A 23,073-nucleotide genomic window follows, 5' to 3' on the forward strand; every position below is an offset into this window, starting at 1 on the left:
AACACTTTACATTAAGGTACCCTTTATAAAGCATTTATAAATGTGTTCATTAATGATTAGTAAGTCATTTACAAATGCATTATGAAGCAGTTATAACTGCATGAATAAAAAAGAGGGATTCTAACAAAATACCTGCCAAATAGTGAGCCATTTTTAACTCACATGTTATAAATGCTTAATAAATGTATTTATTCATTATTTATTTGACTCGAAAGCAGATTCATTATTATCCTGGTGTTGTTTGCAATATTGGCTGTCAGACTGGACACTGCAGGGTGTTGTGTTGTTCTTCTTATACCTGCTCACTATTTGGCAGGTATTTCATTAGAATCCCTCTTTTTTATTCATGCAGTTATAATTGCTTTATAATGCATTTGTAAATGACTTATTAATCATTAATGAACACATTTACAAACGCTTTATAAAGGGTACCGATTTTATTATTGACATATAAAGCGTTAAACGGCTTGGCACCTTTGTACTTAGCTGAGCTTTTGAGACCATATGAAACAGCGAGATGTCTGAGATCTTCTTTTAAAGAATTGCTAGAAGTTCCAAGAACTAGATATAAAACTATAGGGGATAGAGCATTTGCAGTGAGGGCTCCTAAACTATGGAATAGTTTGCCTGAGGATATCCGAGCATCTGATTGTGTGTCTGTTTTTAAACGTCGACTGAAAACGTACATGTATAGATGTGCTTTTAGGATTGTGTGATGTCTTTTGCGTAGCTCTTCTTGAATGTAAGTGTCTGTAATGTATGTTATGTAAAGCACTTTGTGCGTTGTAGCTTGAAAGTGCTATATAAATCAAATTTAACTTACTTACTATTGAACATCAAACTGATGGCTGAGAGCCGATAGTGTGAAAAATTCCTTTTATCGACCGATACCGATTATTGGATAATATATTGGTGCATATCCACATTTATAAAACAAAACTTCATGTATGTGTTCATGTATGGCTAATATCAGATTTCTGTATGGACACTGCTAGTGTTTTATAACCTACGTTTGAACTATTTAAAAAAATTATCATGAACTTTTACCTGTCACAATTGTGTATATAACATACATTTACGTGTCATAAATGTAACGCTTTCTCTTCTACTGTAGTTGCCACTATGGTTTTATACGTTTAGATGTAATTAGTTTTGTGAGAGAGTATGATGTCATACGGTGCTCTCGGATGTGCTCGGAAAGGATGACATCACTTTATATGACTGTCTTGGTGGGATGAAATTGGAGAACAGGCCTGTGCAGATATAAGGCAATGTATAGCTTATGTTATGGTGTGTGTTCAGGATCAAAGGGTGTCGTGATGGTCTTGGGGAGTTTACGAGGGCAGGGGTGTATTATACATGTGTGTAGAACCGCGGGATCAGAGACCTTGGGGTTGGAGAGCATTGAGTTCAGTATATGCAGGGTAGTGTGTGTTTATATACATACAGTATGTGTGTGTGTGATCAAAGCAGTGGTTTATATGAAACCCCGCCCCCCCCCCTCAGCCGGGGCAGAATGCCCCCAGCTGCGAGCATAATGTCATATTGTGATTACAATCCAGCGTTCAGTAAAAACCAGCCAGCATGCTATTAAAATTTCACACTATAAATATGCCTTTCACACCATTGGACAAAGGTGAATACCCCATGTGCTCTTATGGCGTAGTTTGGTGGACGTAAGAGACTACGTTATTAAAAATTATCAATGTTTTTATTGGCTCTTATTGGTTTTCTGCGCCCTGACCCTTACGGTTAGATTTTAAAAGCATGTTTATTCCTTTTATTAAGCCGTCTTTACTCGTGAGGGCCATTGGCAGTTCCCCTCATTCAGGTTTTACTATAATGTTATATTACTTATTTAGTTAGCAGACCCCCGCACACTCATAAACTGGTTTATCAAACAATACCATTTCTCTCTGAAGTTCTCATTATATCAGATTCAAAATATACAGTGCACGTTACAAGACAGCGAAATGAATGAAATTGGCCCATAGGACTCGATGCAATCCTCTTCAAAGCACATTACACTGAACAACTGAATTTTCCTGTATCATCTCTGCAGTCTGTGACTTTGATCAGCGCATCCCCGAAGCCCACCCTACAACCCCCCCGTTTCCAGGCAGTACGGCCCCAGAGCATCTCAGCTCTGTCATTTTCCCCTCGCATGCCCCCTCCGCCGGGGGACATTTCTCCCGGGACTCTCTTTGTTTAAAGCAAATAGGCAGAATCCCAGCCAAGGCAAAATGTGAGAGCTTCCATTCATATGCACATACTGATCTCGCTTCCGAGGCCAAGAGCTGACTAAGCCGGGGAAATGCTGAGTAAATCTTTTAGTGTCAACCCGGTGCCATTCGAAAGCAAGAATAGAAAGACTATTGTTCAGTTTACACCCATTTTACATAATCGTATGTTTCATACGCTGCCATTCACAAATAGAAAGATGTCTTTGTGGTTGCATCTCGCAAATATGTGTACGGGTCATGTTTCACCCCCAAAACAATAACAGTGAAATTTGTCAAATAAAAACAAAAACGTTGTCATCATTTATTCATTTATTATTTAAAACCTGTATATGAAGATATTTTGAGAAATGTCTCAGTGGTTTTGTGTCCACACAATGGAATTCAATGGGGGGGCAATGTTGTTTGGTTACCGACATTCTTCAAAATATCTTCTTTTGTGTTCCGCAGAAGAAAGAAAGTCAAACAAGTTTGAAATGACATGAACGTGATCTCAATAATCCTCCTTAGATTGTCAACACAGTTATGCAATTTTTATGCAAAAAATCGCAAAAGCTCCTTGAATTACGACTGTATTCGTACGATTCCACTTTTAAGAAAAATAAACGTCGCATGTAGAGATTTCACTCTACTGCAGATGGCTTCCCTGTTCCCCAAAGCGCACTAGACGCAAAGCATCATGTCAGTATAATTTTAAAATGATAGGCAATGAGGCCGACAGATACAAGTGAATGAATCGTAAGATGAGGGTGCCCGTTTCAATTATGTACATTAGTTATAGATGAAGAACCTTTTGGGAATAACCCGTACCGAACACATTTGCAGAATTAATATACTGTGCAAGGCCATTTTCTTGTACGTAATTGCACCCTAATTATCCATTAGTTATTGAATTACCCCTTTATCTGTTTGTCACGGGCAGAAGCTTAATAAATGGCAGAGAAATCATCAACTCGGTTATCTACACTCTAAATTGCAGGACGGTGAGGAAACGCAAAGAGACCAAATTCAGCTACATTAGAAGATGCAGAAAAAGATTGAGACAGAGAGAGAGAGAGAGATAAAGAGACATATATGCATACAGATATGAGAGCGTGAGCGAGAGAGACATGCATTTATTCATCATGAGCATCTTAAAGTTGTAATTAAGAATCAAATAGCTACAAGGAAGCCATTAGTTATCATGGAAAGAGTGTGTGGTAGTGTGGAAGTAACGCACAGGATTTTTGCATTTCTCTCGGAAAATGATTCTGACTTCAACTGGTGTGTTTAATAATTTAATAAATTGATATTTTCTGTACTGTATTGTTAATCGTAATTTTGAGACATAATCCTGCCCTTCTTGTGGTTGTTTTTCTAGTTTGGAGTGACAGGATCATGACAGTCCCATGTCTTGTGTTTGGAAGCACATGGCCATTGTTTGATTCTTTGTGCCACTTGCTCTCCTGTCTTGCGTCTTAGCCCCACCCCCTTGTTTCCATATTCATTATCCCGTTAACAGTGAGCGAATTCAGACGCAGCTTTACTAACAGCTAATATTACCCACAACTCACCGCGAGTAGGCAGAGTTTAGGGACGCTCCACTGCATTAATGAAATTAAATAACTATTGCATCACTAAATGAATAAATATAAGTAGAGTTAACATTACATATGAAACAATGAATGAATAAATGCTTAAATGGAAAGAAGAGCTGTATTTTGATGTGTGTCACAGTTAATGGTCTAGGCAACAACGGCCACTTCCGTTTCCTGTTAGTATGTCCCAATGTGTGCATATTTTTTTGCTACACACTAAAATGTACACTGAACAAAATTATAAACGCAACACTTGTTTTTGCCCCCATTTTTCATGAGCTGAACTCAAAGATCTAAGACTTTTTCTATGTACACAAAAGGCCTAGTTCTCTCAAATATTGTTCACAAATCTGTCTAAATCTGTGTTAGTGAGCACTTCTCCTTTGCTGAGATAATCCATCCACCTCACAGGTGTGGCATATCAAGATGCTGATTAGACAGCATGATTATTGCACAGGTGTGCCTTAGGCTGGCCACAATAAAAGGCCACTCTAAAATGTGCAGTTTTATCACACAGCACAATGCCACAGATGTCGCAAGTTTTGAGGGAGCGTGCAATTGGCATGCTGACTGCAGGAATGTCCACCAGAACTGTTGCCCTCCACATCCAGCATCTTCACCTCCAAGATCAGTCTGAGACCAGCCACCCGCACAGCTGCTGCAACAATCGGTTTTGCATAACCAAAGAATTTCTGCACAAACTGTCAGAAACCGTCTCAGGGAAGCTCATCTGCATGCTCGTCGTCCTCATCGGGGTCTCGACCTGACTGCAGTTCGTCGTCGTTAACCGACTTTGAGTGGGCAAATGCTCACATTCGATGGGTCTGGCACTTTGAAGAGGTGTTCTCTTCACGGATGAATCCCGGTCTTTCACTGTACAGGGCAGATGGCAGAATGGCGTCGTGTGGGTGAGCAGTGTGGCCGATGTCAACGTTGTGGATGAGTGCCATTGGGTGACGGTGGGGTTATGGTATCGGCAGGCGTATGTTATGGACAACGAACACAGGTGCATTTTATTGATGGCATTTTGAATGCACAGAGATACCGTGACGAGATCCTGAGGCCCATTGTTGTGCCATTCATCCACGACCATCACCTCATGTTGCAGCATGATAATGCACGGCCCCATGTTGCAAGGATCTGTACACAATTCCTGGAAGCTGAAAACATCCCAGTTCTTGCATGGCCAGCATACTCACCGGACATGTCACCCATTGAGCATGTTTGGGGTGCTCTGGATTGGCGTATACGACAGCGTGTTCCAGTTCCTGCCAATATCCAGCAACTTCGCACAGCCATTGAAGAGAAGTGGACCAACATTCCACAGGACACAATCAACAACATGATCAACTTTATGCGAAGGAGATGTGTTACAATGCGTGAGGCAAATGGTGGTCACACCAGATACTGATTGGTTTTCGGACCCCCCCAATACAGTAAAACCGCACATTTTATGTGGCCTTTTATTGTGGCCAAGGCACACATGTGCAATAATCATGCTGTCTAATCAGCATCTTGATATGCCACACCTGTGAGGTGGATGGATTATCTTGGCAAAGGAGAAGTGCTCACTAACACAGATTTAGACAGATTTGTGAACAATATTTGAGAGACATAGGCCTTTTGTGTACATAGAAAAAGTCTTAGATCTTTAAGTTCAGCTCATGAAAAATGGGGGCAAAAACAAAAGTGTTGCGTTCATAATTTTGTTCAGTGTATATACTTTTCCATAAAAACAGTACATACTTTTAGTGCATAGTATAAGTAGGCGAATTGGGACGCAGCATATGTGTGTAAATCGTTCTTCTTCTGTGTCCCATATGCGGCGTTTCTGCGCGACAGCGCCCTCTGGCGTTCAGATGTGGCAGCATTCAACCGTAATTCATTGAGAAACTGAGCATAAAAATTACACAATATATCTTCCCAGCCCTAGTATGATTCACACCATACAGATATAAATTACCCACCTCATGAAATACTTACAAATTCCTGTGAGATTCAGCCGATTTATCATGGACACTCATAATTTAATGCTTAGAAGATTCTTAAGAGAATTCATATTTAATCCCCATTGGGGTACTTTATTATTTTTGGTTCTCAATAATTCCATTAGCAATCCTGTACGTTCCTGTAGGATGTTCTAGTAGATTTTTGCAGTTGAATGTAATGTACGCTCTACAAAAGTCATCTATGCTTGAACTTCAAAATAATAAGCACAAGATCAATACGTTACTACCATTTATTACACATAATGACATTCTTAAATAAAAATGCTTCACTTAACAGTTCTTGCATAGATATATTACAATACCAATTTAAAAAAGAATTATGAAACAAACCAGTAACAAAAATAAACTCTTTTTCCTTTTTCCTTAATAAAGAACATTGTCGCACTAACATCATATAATACAAATAATATATGCAAACACTTTTTACAGCAAAGAAAACAAAACCAAAAAGAACAGCATAAATATCGGAGCAAAGTGGGAAGCGTGAAATGCCTGCAGAAAGCCTACGGATCGGAGTTAATTTACAGCGAGAAATGTGGTAGAAAGGCTTTAACCGGAAAACTACACTACAAGTGCAACGAACATCGGAAATCACTCTGTTTATCGTCATCGTACCATTTATTTGAAAGCTATTAGCACAGCGTTTTGAGCAGTGGAACGGGACGAAAGTACAACGCTTCAATAGTGAGCGAACAGTGAGAAGCTCTAATGTGAACGTACGAACTAATGCTTTAATCCGAAAATAACGCACAAACCTGTAAAACTGACTAAATGTACCGTCACGAGATATGAAACATGGAATCGCGGTGAACTCCTAATTTAATGTTCCCTGCATTGTCGTTAGCATCTCAGCCTGTCGTTAAGGTGTACGTTTGTAATTTTACCGTGTAAAAATGTACCTGCAAGAGTGCGTCGGTAATTACAAATAATTGCAATATCCCACAAGCGAAGAGGTCAACAAGTTGTCGCTGCTGTTTAAGTGGACGAAAGGCAGAAGGTTCGTACACACTCGAGAGAAACTAAAGACAGTGCACATAAAACAAGTTCAAAAGAGTAGAGAACAAGCTCTCTGTGGGGTTTAACAGGACCATTAAGACAAACTCATTAGCCGCTTTTCGCCAGGTAACGTCCCTAATTGGTCCTTCCGGAGGATTTTAAAGACTGAATTTAGCGAAGAAAAAAAAAAGATGCACTGAAAGTGAACAAATGGTCAGAAATCCATCAGGTAAAGTACAAGCGAACGTCACGGGTTGTTGACCAAGTGAAATGTACATATACATATACAGCAGCATATACATACATACAGTATATATGAAAAGCTCGATTTTTAGTATGAATACTGGCTTATAACATGAATATTTTTGGGGGGACACGTCCAGATCACATTTCACCTTTTAATGCTTTTAGGTCATTTACTTTAGATTTTTTTTAATTTGTACTTTTCTCAATGGTGATAAAAATTACATCCTGTATTAATTGTTTTTTATATAATATTAAAAATCGACTTCGTTTTCGTATAGCAAAAGTAATGTTTTAGTGAAATATGACCTGGATGTGTTCATGGACGCTTTATGCCACGATTCTGTTTCTGTTTATTTCAGATTTGACTAAGCAAATTAAACAGTCAAGCATGTGAAAATCTTGCATCATCTCCATAATTAGGTAACACCAAATATGAGTGATTAAATGACGTCGTGCTTTCTGGTCTGCGTAGCCCATGATCATGTTTCGCTTGCTTTTAACGAACAACATTTTTAAAAAATGCTTTCGACTACAAAATGTAAATAATATTTCATCTCGCAGTCTAAAATCCTACAGGAAAACCAAGTTATTTGGATATGCGTGACTCGGCTGCCCTGGGTCTCGTCCACCTCGGGTCTCTGTTATTTCTCGTGGAGCTAATGCGCTACGGAGAAGAAGGTAAGCTGACACCCGACTACACGGGTGAAATTGACTGTGTCGGGCAGTTGTGATAAGATCTCGTGGTCAGCACAAGCGCGCCGTGCGACCCCAGTGAGGTGCCACTCCGTTCCACCCCATTGAGGGGGCGACCAGGGCGGTCGCTGCCGGGAGAGCCCAATTCGATTCTCATTACCCATACTGCCTTTCTGTCAAATTTTTCTCCCGTTGGTCCATGTAAGACGAGTGAGTGAAAAGCACATGTTAGAGACAGATGACTGCAAGGTTTGAGACACGGATATCCTTTTCTATCACCCATTTTTGTTGAAATGACCCGAATGGTGTTAGTTTATTGATAGATATGCTAACAAATTCTGAAAAATGTAGAATATTCATTTTTAAACAATCGTTCTTCAGTTCATCGAAATATGTCAAGGTTACGATGTTTAAAAAAACGTTCAATTTGATTCTGTTGTTGCATTTGCCTTGAACCCTAGAAGCATCAATATGATCATCATTGATGTTTATATACAATGTGAGTTGTATGCAGTGGTTAAAAAAAATAAATCTGAGTTTGTTGTGCTTATTTTATACATTTTCATATATGGGCCTCATTCAACTCCTATTGTCTTCTCACTGATGTACCAATTGGCTTCCGCCACATATCTTCCTTAAAGGGGTAGTTCACCTAAAAATGAAGTTCTGTCCTTACACTCCAAATCACTATGAAGAAACATTGATGTAGTGAACGTAACGGGGAACTTGGAAATTGCGTCCCAAAAAAGCACCATAAAAGTAAAGACATGAGAGTTTTGACGCCATTGCTCCTTAAGTGTCTTGTGTCTAGTGAAGGCCTCCTGTGAAAGTGCCATATTTGTAGCACACATGGTGGAAATTGGTCTTTTCTCACACAAAGCTATTGTTTGGCTTTGGAAAAGTTGGAATATAGCTTACAAATTGTATAGACTTCTTTTATGGTGCTTTTTTTGACATCTTTGAACCCTCTTATTTTCATCGTAGGGTAAACAGCACTTTGGATTTCCTTTGTGTTCTAGGTTTGGAATGATGGGAGGGTAAATAATGACAGATATTTTTGGTGAACTGTCCCTTTAAATTCACATATTTGCAGGATCTGTCTCGGGCAGATTGAGCCTTACAGCTGCCTGGATGATTGCATAGCTGCAGGGCCGTCCAGAATGAAACAACCTTACATTCAATAACACTTTTCTTGAAAAGTGCTCGATCCCGCGATTGATTGTACGTATTTTAAGCCTCATTTTTACTTTACAATTTTTACTGTACAGCCATTTTAACTAATTAAAAAAATTAAAATCAGTAACCCCACTACAAAGTCTACAAGAGCAGATGCGTCGTAATTGTGAAATCTCAATTGTTGAACCAGCAAAACTGTGTTCATTCCTAAATACACAACGGACACCTTTCTTATAGTAAAACGCTTTCATTCATCCGAACTAAAATAATGGAAAATATCTGTACCGATGGTTTGTATGGACATATTTTGATTTGTCTACAAATTGAAACTTTGTAATTGCAAACCTCTGCCATCTTAATTAAAATGGAAGTCGGTTGCCAAGTTTGCACAGAAACCACTTCGCTTTTCATGCTAAAATTCCAGGGTATGAGAGAAAGTTGATAAATAAATTTATGTCAAGGGTCATAAATAAAGTTGAGGAATGCGCAAAACGTGTGCAACAACATAACTGCTTTTCTTTTTTAGCGACTAAAAGTTTGCGTTTATTAGAAATGAAGTCCCACAATTGCCGTCTGTGCCAGTGTGGAATCCGCTATTCTTTGCTTGTGCATATGGCAGTTTTTGGTCCATTTCATTTCTTTTTTTTTCTATTTTGTACACATCCACAGGAGAAACGCAAAAAAGTCTTGCGAATTATATAACCCAGTCACCAATCAAAAAGATCTCTTCCTTAATTTTTCCTTTAAAAAAGTCTCAAAGTGTCGCTGCGCAGCTATTGGTTGGCAGGGTGGGACTCGAAAGAGAGAGGCTTGTCCACGTATGAAGAAGGTGAGACTGATTCCTCCGCTGCGTCCAATCAGATTCACATTTGAGCAGAAAAACAAAACTCCACGTTGTCGATATTTAAATCCATCTTCCCCGTTCCACTTTAGATCTTGGCGGGATCAAGGCGGAAACATAATCCTTGCTCAAAATGGAAAAACAAATAAATGTGACTCAGAAATCCATTTACGGAACATCTCCAAAGACGTTCTCCAAAGGAGCCGTTTCTCGACTTGATGTCCAAACTGTACTGCCTTCCGTCAATTTGTCACAATATGCATACGATGCACTTTAAATAGACAAAAATGAATCGTATCTTGGATATGTAGGAAAGCCGTAGAAGTAGAAACATATGCTTTGATTATTAAGCAAATACCTATTAAAGTATAGTCCGCACTGTTGATCAGATAAAACGTCCACACAGTTAGCAAAGCCCGATCCCAGACGTGACTCGGATCTCGCCAACCAAACCTCAAGACCTGTTTTAAGCACATCCAATGACGGTCCATCGATTACGGCCTTCTATTGGTCTCTCACAGGGGCCCGCTCTGTTGGGCCAGGTGAACAGCCTGAGGTTATCCAGCTCCTTCCCGCAATCCCTCTCTTTCTCTCCCTCTACCTCCTCTCTGTCTCATCCTCCACCTCGCCTTTTGTCTCGTCCTCTTCCTCCTCAGATGTGCCTCTTCATGTGCAACGCCAAGTGGTCGGATCGAGAGAAACACCTGCATATGAAAGAAACAAGATTCAGATGGTGTATGGTAAGGTTATATCATGGTATTTTAATATATACCACGATATATTGTGTGCGGTATGCGCACCATGGCATACATTATATAGCGTGGTATGCTGCGTGTTTTAGCTTAAATTTAAGGCAAAATGTTGAAGTCACTTTGAATAAAAGCATCTGCTAAATTAATAAATGCACATTATCCCCTACTGCACTTGTTTTTCGTTACAACCTCTGAAAGGGATCTATTATCCTGACAGAATAAGACTATTGCTATTAATTGCATTTATTAAAACCACCTTAATCCTCACATATTTCATCTAAAAGATTAAGTAAAGTTGACCTCGCTAAAGGACTAGACTAGCCAATTGTCAGACGCCAAGTCTACCGCCTTGACCCATCCCTGAGACATATGTTTTCACGCAACGCTTCACCTGTCCTGGAATTATAAGGTTTGTTGGTGGAATTGGGATGGACACCAATAGGGAAATCAAGGGGTGTGTTTTTTGGCAGGATTGGACAGATGGTAGATCAAACCAGTGCCAGGAGGCACCAAACCAGCTGGTGTACCTCCACCCTCTTCGACACCCCCACCCTCTGTCCCGACAGGGGGTCCGGACACGGTCGGGACGGATTAAGAAGAGGCCCGAGGGTACGGGTCTAGCATCTCTCTCTACTGTATTTACTGTTCGGTCGAGGAAGGGTGCATCGTCGCATGCTACTCTCCAATGTTACCGTCAACTCTGTCATTGTTATGGTAATCCGGGGCTCCCCTGACAACAGCAAGATGGAATCCCCAAGGTGTTCGAGCCGCCAGGATGACAGGGGTGGGAGGGGCTGAGCTTAAGTGAGATACGCGAGTCTAACAAGCATGAAGGACCTGTTTATACATCAAAGCTAAGACGAGTTAAGATTCGCTTCAGAGGTTGACGCTCTCGGTCAATACCAGAAGGCAAGCGCCTTGCAGGCATTGCGGCAAAATTGAAAATGTTGTATAAGCCTAGATCTCTTGGAAACATGATTAGCTTTGGGCCTGAATGGAGGTGTGGATTTGATGTTTTATTAATAAAAGTCTTGTGGTGCATAAGTTGGTGTTATTTTAGCATGTAGGAGCATGTGTGGAGTGTATTAGGATTCACTTGCATTCATTTTTGTTAGGACTAGCCTGAATATTTAAGTTAAGTAATAATTCAACTAGAAGCTACTGTAGCGAAACCCAAAGACATGATTTTTAGTTGGCGGTACAACTGGGACTCTTAAAGGTCATCTTCTACACAGCCGAATGTCTATATTTTGTAGGCTGGTGTTGGGGAGTAACAAACTAAAAGTAGAAGCTCATTTTTCAGTAGCGTGACAGTAGCTCGACTGCAGTGTTGGGTGTAACTAGTAACTAAGTCATTAGTTACTGTATTTTAATTACTCTTTTCCCTTGAAAAAGTAAAGTAAGGGATTACTCTTATTTTTTCTGTTATTTAATTACAGTTACTTCTGATGTAATTGAGCTAAATTCTGTGTAATATATTCAATAGTGGAAATTACATCAAAATGATCTAAGTCTATAAAGTTTAAAGTCTAACTTTAAAATGTATATTTTAATGTATCTTTTTCACATTTGTAATACTTTGGTCAGTTAATAAGAATAATTTATGTAGTTATTTATTATTTATTTGAATTAATTAAATAAGCCCTTTCATGTCTATCCTTGAATCTATTCTAATCAAGGTTGATGTAGGATATAGAAAGTAATTAGTAATTAAATACTTTTTGGAGAGAGTAATTTGTACAGTAATCCAATTACACGATTAAATATGTAATTAGTAACTGGTAATTAATTACTTTTTCAGAGTAACTTACCCATCACTGCTCGACTGATATTTTAAGTGATGCTTTTTCAGAAAAAAGTGAATTTTTCCAAAACTGTACCGTTACTTTTAGTCACATTATATTGAAGCTCACCTGGCAAATACAGTCTACTAAAAACAGTCTACTATTTTGTTTTTGTCTCTCTCTCTCTCATATGTATCATTATAAAATCTAATCATTTTAGTTAGAAATAAGTGATTCATTCATTTGTTTTTGCATTGAAATTTCAAACGTTGCTGTACATGAATGTCTTTTACTCCATTATATAAATGTAGGTTTTATAGTATTTTGTATGTATTTGCTGTCTTCCTATAGGAACATCTTCCTTTTTGTGGCAGATAGGGTACACCTTCTTTTTAGTTAGTTCCGATCCTGGAATCTGATTGGATGAGAGACGTCAGACTGCTTATAGGACCAGAACAGCACTGGAAAGTTTGGAACAGTTACTTGAGACTTGAAACAGTAACTATCAGTCATCATTTATAATTTGGAAGCTTATTTATGAGACCCGAGCTAATATAAGTAATCCATTGTTGGAATAGCAGATGTTTTTTATCGTAGGTCCACCAGGCACAGGTGACAGGTGGATGATCTTAGAGATTACAAAATGAAACTTTGAGAGTATTCATCCAGTTTTTAGACCCAAGGACACCTGTGTTAGATTTTGTAATGTTTACAATATAAATCAGATTGCAGAAGGGATGACAGAATTCCCCAAATCCCTAAAAGATGTTAGATTTTACATGACCTAAATGAGGCTGATATATTTGTTGTTTTTGAGCAAGGGCTGATATGTTTCCATCAATAAAAATGATCGCTCTCTAATGAAATGGTAATTAAAAACAAATTTGTGATGTTGACAAACAATTTGTCTTAATATACATATATACAGTGGGCAAAACGAAGCAGCATCTTTAAACCAGTGATACTACGGCCTTTTATTCAGAACAAAATGTCTGAGCCATTTCTTAATTTACGTTGAACACAATCATGTTAAGCTGATTTTTTGTGGTTAGTTCACACAGGTGTCCCAGCACAGGTGTAGTTTACCATATTACCTATGTTCCACAATGTTAGACAACCAGAAAGTAACAAAACACTTTTTGTCATCAATGGTAACACTATATCTACTGTTTTATCATTTGACACCTAGCAAAACTTTTGAAATGCTTTCCTTGAAAACATATTAAATGTCACTTGGTTTATATTTTATGAAGCAATTTGTTTTTTATGTTTTATCTTAAGTGTCCAAATATGTTTCTGAGGACTTAAATGATCCTCCAGGGTGACAGATATACTTTACTGTACGTAGTCTCTAAATGAATTCATAAACTGCACAAATAACTATCTGAGACATTTAGTTTATAGTTGTTAGGATTATTCATACTGCAGGACACTACAAATAAAACAAAAAGGTAAACGTGTGGTATTTTGAACCTCACCTGTCGCAGTGATTGCACTTGAAAGGCTTCGCGCCGGTGTGTTTGCGGTAATGCCGCGTCAACTCGTCGCTCCTCGCGAAACGCCACTCACAGCCTTCCCATGAGCACTTGTACGGCTTCTCCCCTGACGCAGACACAAAAACAGACACACACCTGATTAAAACACGTTTTCTCCCAAGGGACCCTGAAATCAACGACTTGGTCCAGCCCGCCGTCTAATTCATTTGTTTTAAGTTGATTAGCCTATCGGAAGAGCGTTGACACAATTGGAGTTTATGAATTACATGATCGTCATTAGGGCACACAGCTGCCGGTCCAAACCAGCTCGCACTCCACGAGTTTCCAGTGAGATCTTACTGGGTTTAACAGATGGGAATGAACGCGTTCCCATTTTCCATGTTGTGTATTTTGCGTTGCGGATGGGCGCCGCCTCGCAGGAGCGCTGTGATGCGTAGGAATCTGTTGGCTTGTTCATTAGCGGCACTTGGTGTACAGTATGAATGAGGGGCAGGCAGAGTTTATTTGGATCTCTGAGTGAGGCGATAATTGGAGTAGTAATGATGGGTAATGGAGAGGAACCTCATATTTACTGTCAACCAGCTGGCCCTGTCTACACTGCTCCTGATAGCCACAAATCTCCCGAAACAAGACTGCGCCTATATTTGAGTGTAAAATAAGTCAGATTTTTTTATTCACTTAACGGCAGTCTTCTCACAACACTGTATGCATTTGCTGTGTGCTCAAATGATTGATATTTAAAACAATATAAAGTCAAAATTCTTTAAATATACTTTTTTAAAGGTCCAGTGTATGAAATGTAGCGGCATCTAGCGGTGAGGTTGCGAATCGCAACCAACCGCTCAATTTACCGCTCACACCTCCCTTTCGAAAGCACTATGGTGGTTGTCACAGGACTAAGATGTCGCTTCTTTGCCGAAGGAGATAACGTATTTACGAAACATGTTCTGTAGAGCAGTTTGTCCGTTTAGGGCTACTGTAGAAACAACATGAAGAAATTCCATGCAAGGGGATCCGTGCTGTATGTAGATAGAAATAGCTCATTCTAAGGTAATAAAAACATAACGCCTCATTATGTGAGGTCTTTATACACCTCTGAAGACATAGTTATGTATATTATATTGCATTTCTGTCAATAGATCCCCCCTTTAACGTGTATTAAAGACATTGGACCTTTAATACACGTTCCAGGTTTTACGGTGTCCCAGTTTACGAAAGAAATGGTTTGTATTCAGATTTTTTCTTAGCAATGTATGCGCTCTTTTGGCGCTTTTCCACTCCATAGTACTGCATGGTACAGCTCACTTTTGGGGGGTTTTCCACTGGGTACAGTACGTAGTACCTAATACTTTTTTTAGTACCACCTCGGTTGAGGTTCCAAGCATACTGTACCGATACCAAAATGTGAAATGTTTACACACAGATCGCTGATTGGGCAGAGAGAATCATTACCAGCGTCATTGGATTTGCAACGCATGAATTCGCATTTTTATACGTAATATTGGCATTTCGTTATATGCTTCGTGACAGTAATATAGAGATTGAGACCCTTAACGCAATGCTAAATGCTACATTAGTTTACCCTCGTGCGCCATCGAGCAAACCAAATGATCGTTGTCTGCTCTTTGCTCTAAGATTTCCCAAACTCTCTGGTATTTTGTTTTGCTGCCATCAATATGCGCCATTACTCCTGTGTTGGGCGTGTGTTTGTCGTGTTCATAATGACGCTACGGCAGTAGAGGTGGCGCAACCATGACGATAAGTTACGATAAGACGATAATCCCCACCCACTTTGAAGTGCTACTAAACTTCTGTGGAAAAGCAAACTGAGCCGAAGTGAAGTGAGCTGTACCGAGTCGTACTGTCGTACTGTACCGAGAAGTGTTGCCGAGTCGTACTAATCCTGACAGTACCATGCAGTGGAAAAGCACCATTTAATAACTCGGGAGACCTCATGGAGTTCTTAATTCAAGTATCTTCATCACACAGATTCATGCAAATGAAACAATAGTTGGCACAGTGAAAATAGTATAATGTAACATATTTCAAATGAATATAATTTAACATTGAAGTGGGCATCATTTGGTTTTGAGAAAAATCAAAGCATACCTTGTAAGCAAATCTGTGCACAGTTTAAGATTTTTTTTTCTTTTTTTCCTGCTATGGTAGTCAATGGTGGCTGTTGGTTACAAGCATTCTTCCAAATATCGTTCTCTGTGTTTATCAGAACAAGGAAATGTATACAGATTTGGTTGGAACAACTCGAGGGTGAGTAAATGATGACAGAATTTTTATTTTTGGGTGAACTGTCCCTTTAAGAATGTTTCCCCATTTGTTTTTCTATTGGCATGCAGGAGAAACAACTTAAATATTAAAGAGATCTACTTCTTTTGTTGATTCCTTCCTATAGGCTGCCTCTGAAACCACTTTCCTTTGGGCAAACCTGTGTACACATTTGGCTCCAGGCAAGTTTAGCATCAAGACCATGCATTTTTACATGAGGTTCACCGTTTTTTTAAATAAAAAAACAAGCAACATATAGATCGGATCGGCTAGCCACATGAAGCAGGACAGGTTTAGACCTGTGCACGCTACCACCGCAGCACCAACCAATTTTAAGTCAGAGAGGCACGGATGCACGAGTTTGTCGCTTAGCAACCGGGCAGGAGCGTAATGTAGGAGGCAGCAGTGGAGCCGGCTCGATCTGGCATCGTCTGTCCCTCTGTGCCACCAGCCAATTACAGCTCATACTGGCAGGGGAGGATGCAGTTGCCTGGCAACCGGGATGTTACATGATACATGTATGTACGAGTAGATATAGGTGCATGTGCATGCGCTCGTGGGAATGAAAGCGCACGGACAGGGCTAGCGGTGTAAGCCGAAACCAGCGGCGATACCAAAGAATCGTTCCCAATTATAGAGTCCCATTCGGAGACACACCAGTTGCCTGGCAACTCCCCACCCCCATCACACATACACGCAATAATCGCCTAGACTTTCTCTCTCCGAGCAGCCTTACAGGTGCCTGAGTCTCAGTTAATTACATTTTCTCAGTTAAACTGGAGACAGGGAGAGTCATTATGAGCTCGGGAGCTGTTGCCCGCACCCGGAAAAAAGCCATTTTCTGCCCATCACCGCTCTCAGAGTTTTCCAAATCAGACTTTGTTATAATCTTAGAGCGAGGGACAAAGTGGAAATGAGTGCCACAACTTTCCTCTCCTCAGCCCCCTCACAGCTCTGCCGATTCCCTCGAAAACTGTCTTATCTCATTCGCCATTAATAAATGCTCCAGAGGGCAATGTCATATCCATTCACTCCTTCATTTTCTTTACAAATCTCAATCGTGGAATTTGTCGAGGTAATAATGCCTCAGAAATAGGATTTCGCTAATTGCAAATGAATTGGCGAATCTTTTCGCCATCAGGAAGTACAGCACGTCCCTTTATTTGTCGACAAATCACTGGGGAAGAATATGCCTAATATTGATCCTTTTTAGTAGCAAGTATTAAAGAGTAAACACAGTATCAAAGTCTACGATTATACACTATAATAATATCAAAATGGTATTCACGACCAAACTCATTTTTCCCGTAATTTCATATTTTAGTGAAACTGGTTATTTATTGGGAAAATGTTGGACGGGATTTGCTCCAACATGGTTTCTAAATGACAGGTTGTTGGAGGGGTTGAGAAATAAGAATGCTTGGCGACGTCAGAAAAGAAAAGTTATTATATTTTGATACACCGTGCATTGACAAGTTGCGTATATGTATAAACCTCACTCAGTTTTGTTTCTTGTTATCTCACACATGGTTTCCACCTGTATCCTTTTTCCAGAGTCCTGCTTTTCAAATCCTCATGTCATAATAAATACGTCTCAAATATTTTCTAATGCGTCATAAGGGAGCCGTTGCTGCGTTGTGTGTTCAAGTTCTGAGCGCCAGGGAACCGCTTCGGTGCGTTAACTGGCGTAGAGCAGACGTTGGAAAATATACGGGCGAATACGTCTCATTCCGGCCAGTCTATCCATCACGCTGCAGTTATTCACTCGGCGGACAGCTTCGAGACAGCAGTCTGAGTGCTTTTGGATTGAGATCGAAGAGACAGAGAATTATGGCCGTTTCCTGCGCTGTTCAGATTTGCTGAGGAAGTACTGTTGCAACCTTGAGAAAACGCTTGCGACCAAGGGGGTGGAACAGGCGGGATGGCATGGGCTGGCATTAATTACTTTAGCATTTTGGTTATTGTGTGAAATAGCATTGAGGAAATGACGGATGAATGTGGCTGGACTGGCAGAGTGTTTCTAAACATATTTCATGTCATTGCTTAACTTCATCGTATACTGCCGGAATATGCAAAGACAATTATTATCATACTATTGCAGGGGTTTTTTTTCAGTCAAATTTCGTGCCGCGGCAATACGATGTGGAGTGTTGTCACAAAAAAAAACTGCGGGTGTTTTTTCAATTGTAACTGCAGTTGCGGCATTACGCCACAATGGAGGCGCTGTTTCATTATCAGCACAGTGAAGCGCTGAAGAGTTCAATAGAAGAGCTTAGTGTTTGACGGCTGTTCATGTGTCTTACGTTCAATTTATTTCTTAAATTAACGTGCTGTACATCATTGTAATGTTTTTAGCTGTGAAGTTGGCTCGTTGAATCAACGCTATACTGTACACGGCGAGTTCGCCAGTATGAATGCACATTGCGATCAGAACGACTCGCAAACAAATTTGACTCATTTGAACCGATTCGTTTAAACAGAATGTAAGAGATCAGCGATTCATAAAAGCTCAGTGAACCACAAGAGAACGTAGGATGTGAATGAACTTTGCTCATTTAGTTAATAGTGGGCTGAAAAGTTAGTTGAAAAGGATAAAAAGCTTGTATTCAAATTTTCAACTTTTCTGTTCGGATGAATAAATGTAATGTTTTATAAGTTATTTATTAGTGACTTATTAGTTGTCATTTTCATCAGATTTTTTAAACTTTAATAGAAGTGTTTTGTTAAGCCACTTGTTAAGGCCTATACGCACGTCGCACCACCTCCGCCTCATTTTGAGCCAGGAAAAACCCTGTATTGCATGTCGATTTACAGACCGACAAGTGTTGGCACATCACACACCTCGTCGCTTCCTCTTTCAACGCAAGTCTACTGTATGTAATTCCACATTTTTGTCCATTTTATATTCCGCTAGCCATAAATCATAAATCTGATCATTTAGAAAAATAAAAGCACACCTCTCCTCAACCAGCCATATAATTTGAGGTATCAATCATATCCGTGGCACAAATGGTGCAGGATAAATTACGTGCCTTTTGTGTAAAGGTTTTGTTTAAATCCCTAACCCAACACCTCCAATTAGTGTTTTCTTGGCTTTTGGTAAATCTACAGTCTGTTGTTCTTCAGGCTTTTACAGCAAAACACTTCCAAATGTGTCCTGTGCTTCTGTAAATCAGGCTCCTGAGACGCAAATGTGTCAGAAGCGTAACAAATAAAACTGATTTCAGATGCAAGATGTGTAGCAGACATCATAAAAACAAACTTAAATCATAAGAACCATCATTTTATCCTGACCGCGCTGAACTCAACATTTCAAATGTAATAATTTTCTTTTACATATACCAACAAACGACAATATTTACTCATGAATTCACAATCTACCGCCCCATGTACGTGCTTACCTGTGTGTGTCCTCTGATGTGCCTTCAGGTGTGAGCTTTTGGTGTAGACCTTCCGACAGCCATTGAACTGGCACCGATGGACCCTCTTCTTGTTCTCTGCCAACTCGCCAGCTCCCACAGAGCAGGTCCCGCCCTGTTCCCCGTCGCTTTGCGCCCCACTGTTGCTATGCTGTGGAGACAGCGGCACGGGATGGGCCGCCACCAGCTTGGCGGTGCTCAAGCCCACCTTTCGGGCCACTAGCTTGAGCGTGAGGGTCCCGTCGGGCGAGGCACTGAGCGTGTGCATGGGTTTGATTAAGTGCCGCCCCAGTTCCGGCGACGAGGGAGGTGTTAGAGAGGTGACGGCGTTCAGCTGGGCAGCGTTGACCCCTAAGGTGATGTCTGGGGAGGGAAGAGTGGAAGAGGAGGAAGAGAGGGGTTCTTTGCGTGGGGTAAGATGAGGTGGTGGTGGGCTAGGGGGTTCGTTCAGATTGGGAAGGACGGGGTCCAATAGATCCTCCTCTGGGTCTTCCTTCATGTAGGACGGGGTGAGGATGTCATCTAGTTCCTCGTCAAAAAGATCTGAGAGCCTCTTGGGTTCCGTCTGAAGATAGCGCTCCAACTCCAAGCACGTCTACGGAAAAAGATTTTGGGTTAGTTTTTATTGCCCTTATTGTCTAAATGCGGTACTTTTCTCCACAATAAACATAAAAAATTGTGCACCGACGATTTTAAATATAAGAACGTACCATGCATTGCACTTAACAGACATCATTTCTGAGGCACAACCCAAACAGAAGTTCTGTGTTCCGTTTTTAGACAAACTATCGTGTGAATTTGTTCTGGACTTTGTGAAGGACTTACACGTAAATTTGTTCTGCTTGTTTCATGTATGAGGTGTTGAAAATCTACATGTAATTCGAATAGTATACAATGAAAGAAAAACAAATGAAAAGTTGTTTTATACAAATATGCAGTGTTTTTTTACAGTCCATGGCTATTTGAACAAGCAATTAAATAGAAAGATAAAATCATCTGTCCCAATCTGCCTTGTTAGCGCTACATGTATTTTGTTTTCGCTGTAACTTCTTTCTGGACAGTTAACTGGCTACTGAGAGCGAGACTGCATATCATTTGCTTCAGCAGGTCTTCAGAAATAGATGCTTGCACTGTGATTGATTGCACAAGCTAGACTGGAGCTCTCTAGAGCTGAAGAAACAGTCCTGCCCTGAATTGCTTGTTAAGAGTGCTTTATGTGGAGCAATACGGTCTCTACAAACAGAAGGAGAGAGAGTTAGCCATTACACTTGGATTATTCCATTTTTGATGATCTTATGTTTCAGACTAAAGTTATAGAATTGCATGCAGAACAACAAGCTGTGAATCCTGCATTAAGATGTTTAAACGGTAATGTCATGTACAACAAGATTTTTCTTGCTGTTTTGAAATGAACATTTTCAGTGTACTATGCTTCAAACGTACTCTCTGAGTCTGTCTAGAGTAAAGGTCTGTTCACACCAAGAATCATAATTTATAACGATAACTATATTAGCATCCACACCAATTGAGATAATGTTATGTTTATTTTAGCTCGTACACTGCAGTTTCACGTTATAAATGTACTAGCCTATTTAATTGGATTTTGATTAGGGATGCACCGATGTATTGGCCACCGATATTAATCGGACGATATTGGATTAATTTAACACCATCAGCAATAGGATAGGTTTATTAATTAACTGCATGGAGGCAATAGTTGCATGTCTGAATAATCCAACATTTTTCTCTGAGCAAAATAATTAAATAGCAACAGCACAGACTTTATTTAAGTTTATTAAAGAAACGTTCAATGTTCAAATGTTAATGTTGTTAAGTCAAATGTTAATGAGTTCATGTTGTTAATAAAATAAATATTGGATAGCAAAAACCACCTTTGAAGATTGTCATGTTGTTTTATTGTATTTTATATCTTAACTCGTGCCTCTCTTAAAATGTTAGATGGATCAAATTCATGTTCAGTAAAATTGATTTAATGCAGAAAAACTAGCTAGTATTGTAAAGTACTGTGCAATTGACCAATATTGGTATCGGATGATAGTTTTTTGTAAAAAAAAATCCTATCGGTGCATCCCTAATTTTGATTCAGTTTAAACGTTCTAGTTCTAGTGTGAACGCTGCTTTTCTCTATACATTTAGAATGATTTTTAGAAAACTTCATCTTACAGAGGTATCATATATAGTTACCGTATCAAATCATATAGACATCTACTGTAACTGTTTTTCCTAGGAATGCTTGCTGTGCAATCCATGATATTGTTTCAAATTCTCTTTTCACTTGTTGAAAATATATCTAAAGATCTCTAGCTCATCTTTTGTAAGACTATGGGAATAATAATACCAAATAATACCATGGGAATTGTAATCTATAATATAACATCTTATATAATGCATATATGTGTGTACATACAGTACGTACCTGTATATACTGTATGTATATGTGTCTATATGTTTTCATCGTCTCTATTTCATATTACTTTTAAGGTCATATCTTTACTTTTTCTATGTGTGCTGAGCATGTTTTTTATTTGAATGTTTTCTCGTATTCAGCTGCTTTCATAAAATGCAATTTGTAAAAAGCGCGTTAAAAATTACACATTTTTTACACTAGTTATCGTTGTTATTCTGGTGCCATAAAACTGTCTGAGAAATGACCGGATATAAGGGCCGCATATTCTTCAGTTTAACTTGCTGCTATTTTGATTCATGTTATATCATGTTATGGTATCCTTAACATATGCATCGTCATATGTTGTGCTCCTATTGGTTTTTAAACAGTACTGCAGTCACAATGCAAGAGCGGAAACCAAATTCTCTGATGCTGCCAAACCTCCAGAGGCATCGTAATGGGATTTGATCTGCCACTGGTAAGAATGTCACAGTGTAATCCAATATATGATGCCAATCATACCAAATCGTCCAGTTTCAACAGGCTTGAAACACTTACATTTACATGATACACATGCGAAAGTTAGACAATACAGTCAAACAGTAACCAGCCAGATTAATTGTAAAGTGGTGGAAAAACGTCATGTAAAATTAAATTACAGGCATTAAGCAGATTAGCATTAAAGTGCTACTGTACAGCTGTGCGATCTGTCTCTTTAATACACGTTTTTACACACCTATTTGTGCAAAAGCAATAACACCAAGATAAAATATTATGCCATGTTTTATATCATCTCAAATGTTTTTCATTAGATGACCCAAACCTTTTGCAAATGATAAAAACAGTAACCTATCTCATCTCAGACAAACTGGCCTCTGGCTATAAACGTCTCAGATTTGAATCATGACGGCGGATCGTCGGCGCTTCTGTTGCTAGGCAATATTGTTTGCTTGTCATTTTATGAATAGAGCGTGTCGTCTTCTCGGCGTTAAAAGCATTTTAATGTCAGCACTGAACTCAAGGTTTCGGGAGAGACAGGTAAACAGAGCATAGCAGAATTCATATTACCCGAGACGTCACTCAGCATTTAGTCCTACAAATATCTAAATGCCTCAAATAGTCGCTGACAGATACGCAGAGGCTCAAAATTACAG

The 23,073-nt window shown here is 39.5% G+C and overlaps 1 protein-coding gene across 1 annotated transcript in view; it reads right to left on the minus strand.

Moving 5' to 3' along the window:
* Positions 1–6,048: 6,048 nt before the first annotated feature.
* Positions 6,049–23,073, minus strand: part of klf7a (Kruppel like factor 7a) — a 37,611-nt gene continuing 20,586 nt past the window's right edge. The window contains exons 2-4 of the mRNA XM_057332600.1: positions 19,495–20,107; positions 13,793–13,916; positions 6,049–10,482 (exon numbers count right to left, since the gene is read on the minus strand). Coding sequence (XP_057188583.1) covers positions 10,431–10,482; positions 13,793–13,916; positions 19,495–20,107 — 789 coding nt within the window. The 3' untranslated portion in view covers positions 6,049–10,430. The remainder of the gene's footprint in view (positions 10,483–13,792; positions 13,917–19,494; positions 20,108–23,073) is intronic.

Source organism: Triplophysa rosa, linkage group LG4 (genome assembly GCF_024868665.1).
Source record: "Triplophysa rosa linkage group LG4, Trosa_1v2, whole genome shotgun sequence".
Classification (NCBI taxonomy): domain Eukaryota; kingdom Metazoa; phylum Chordata; class Actinopteri; order Cypriniformes; family Nemacheilidae; genus Triplophysa; species Triplophysa rosa.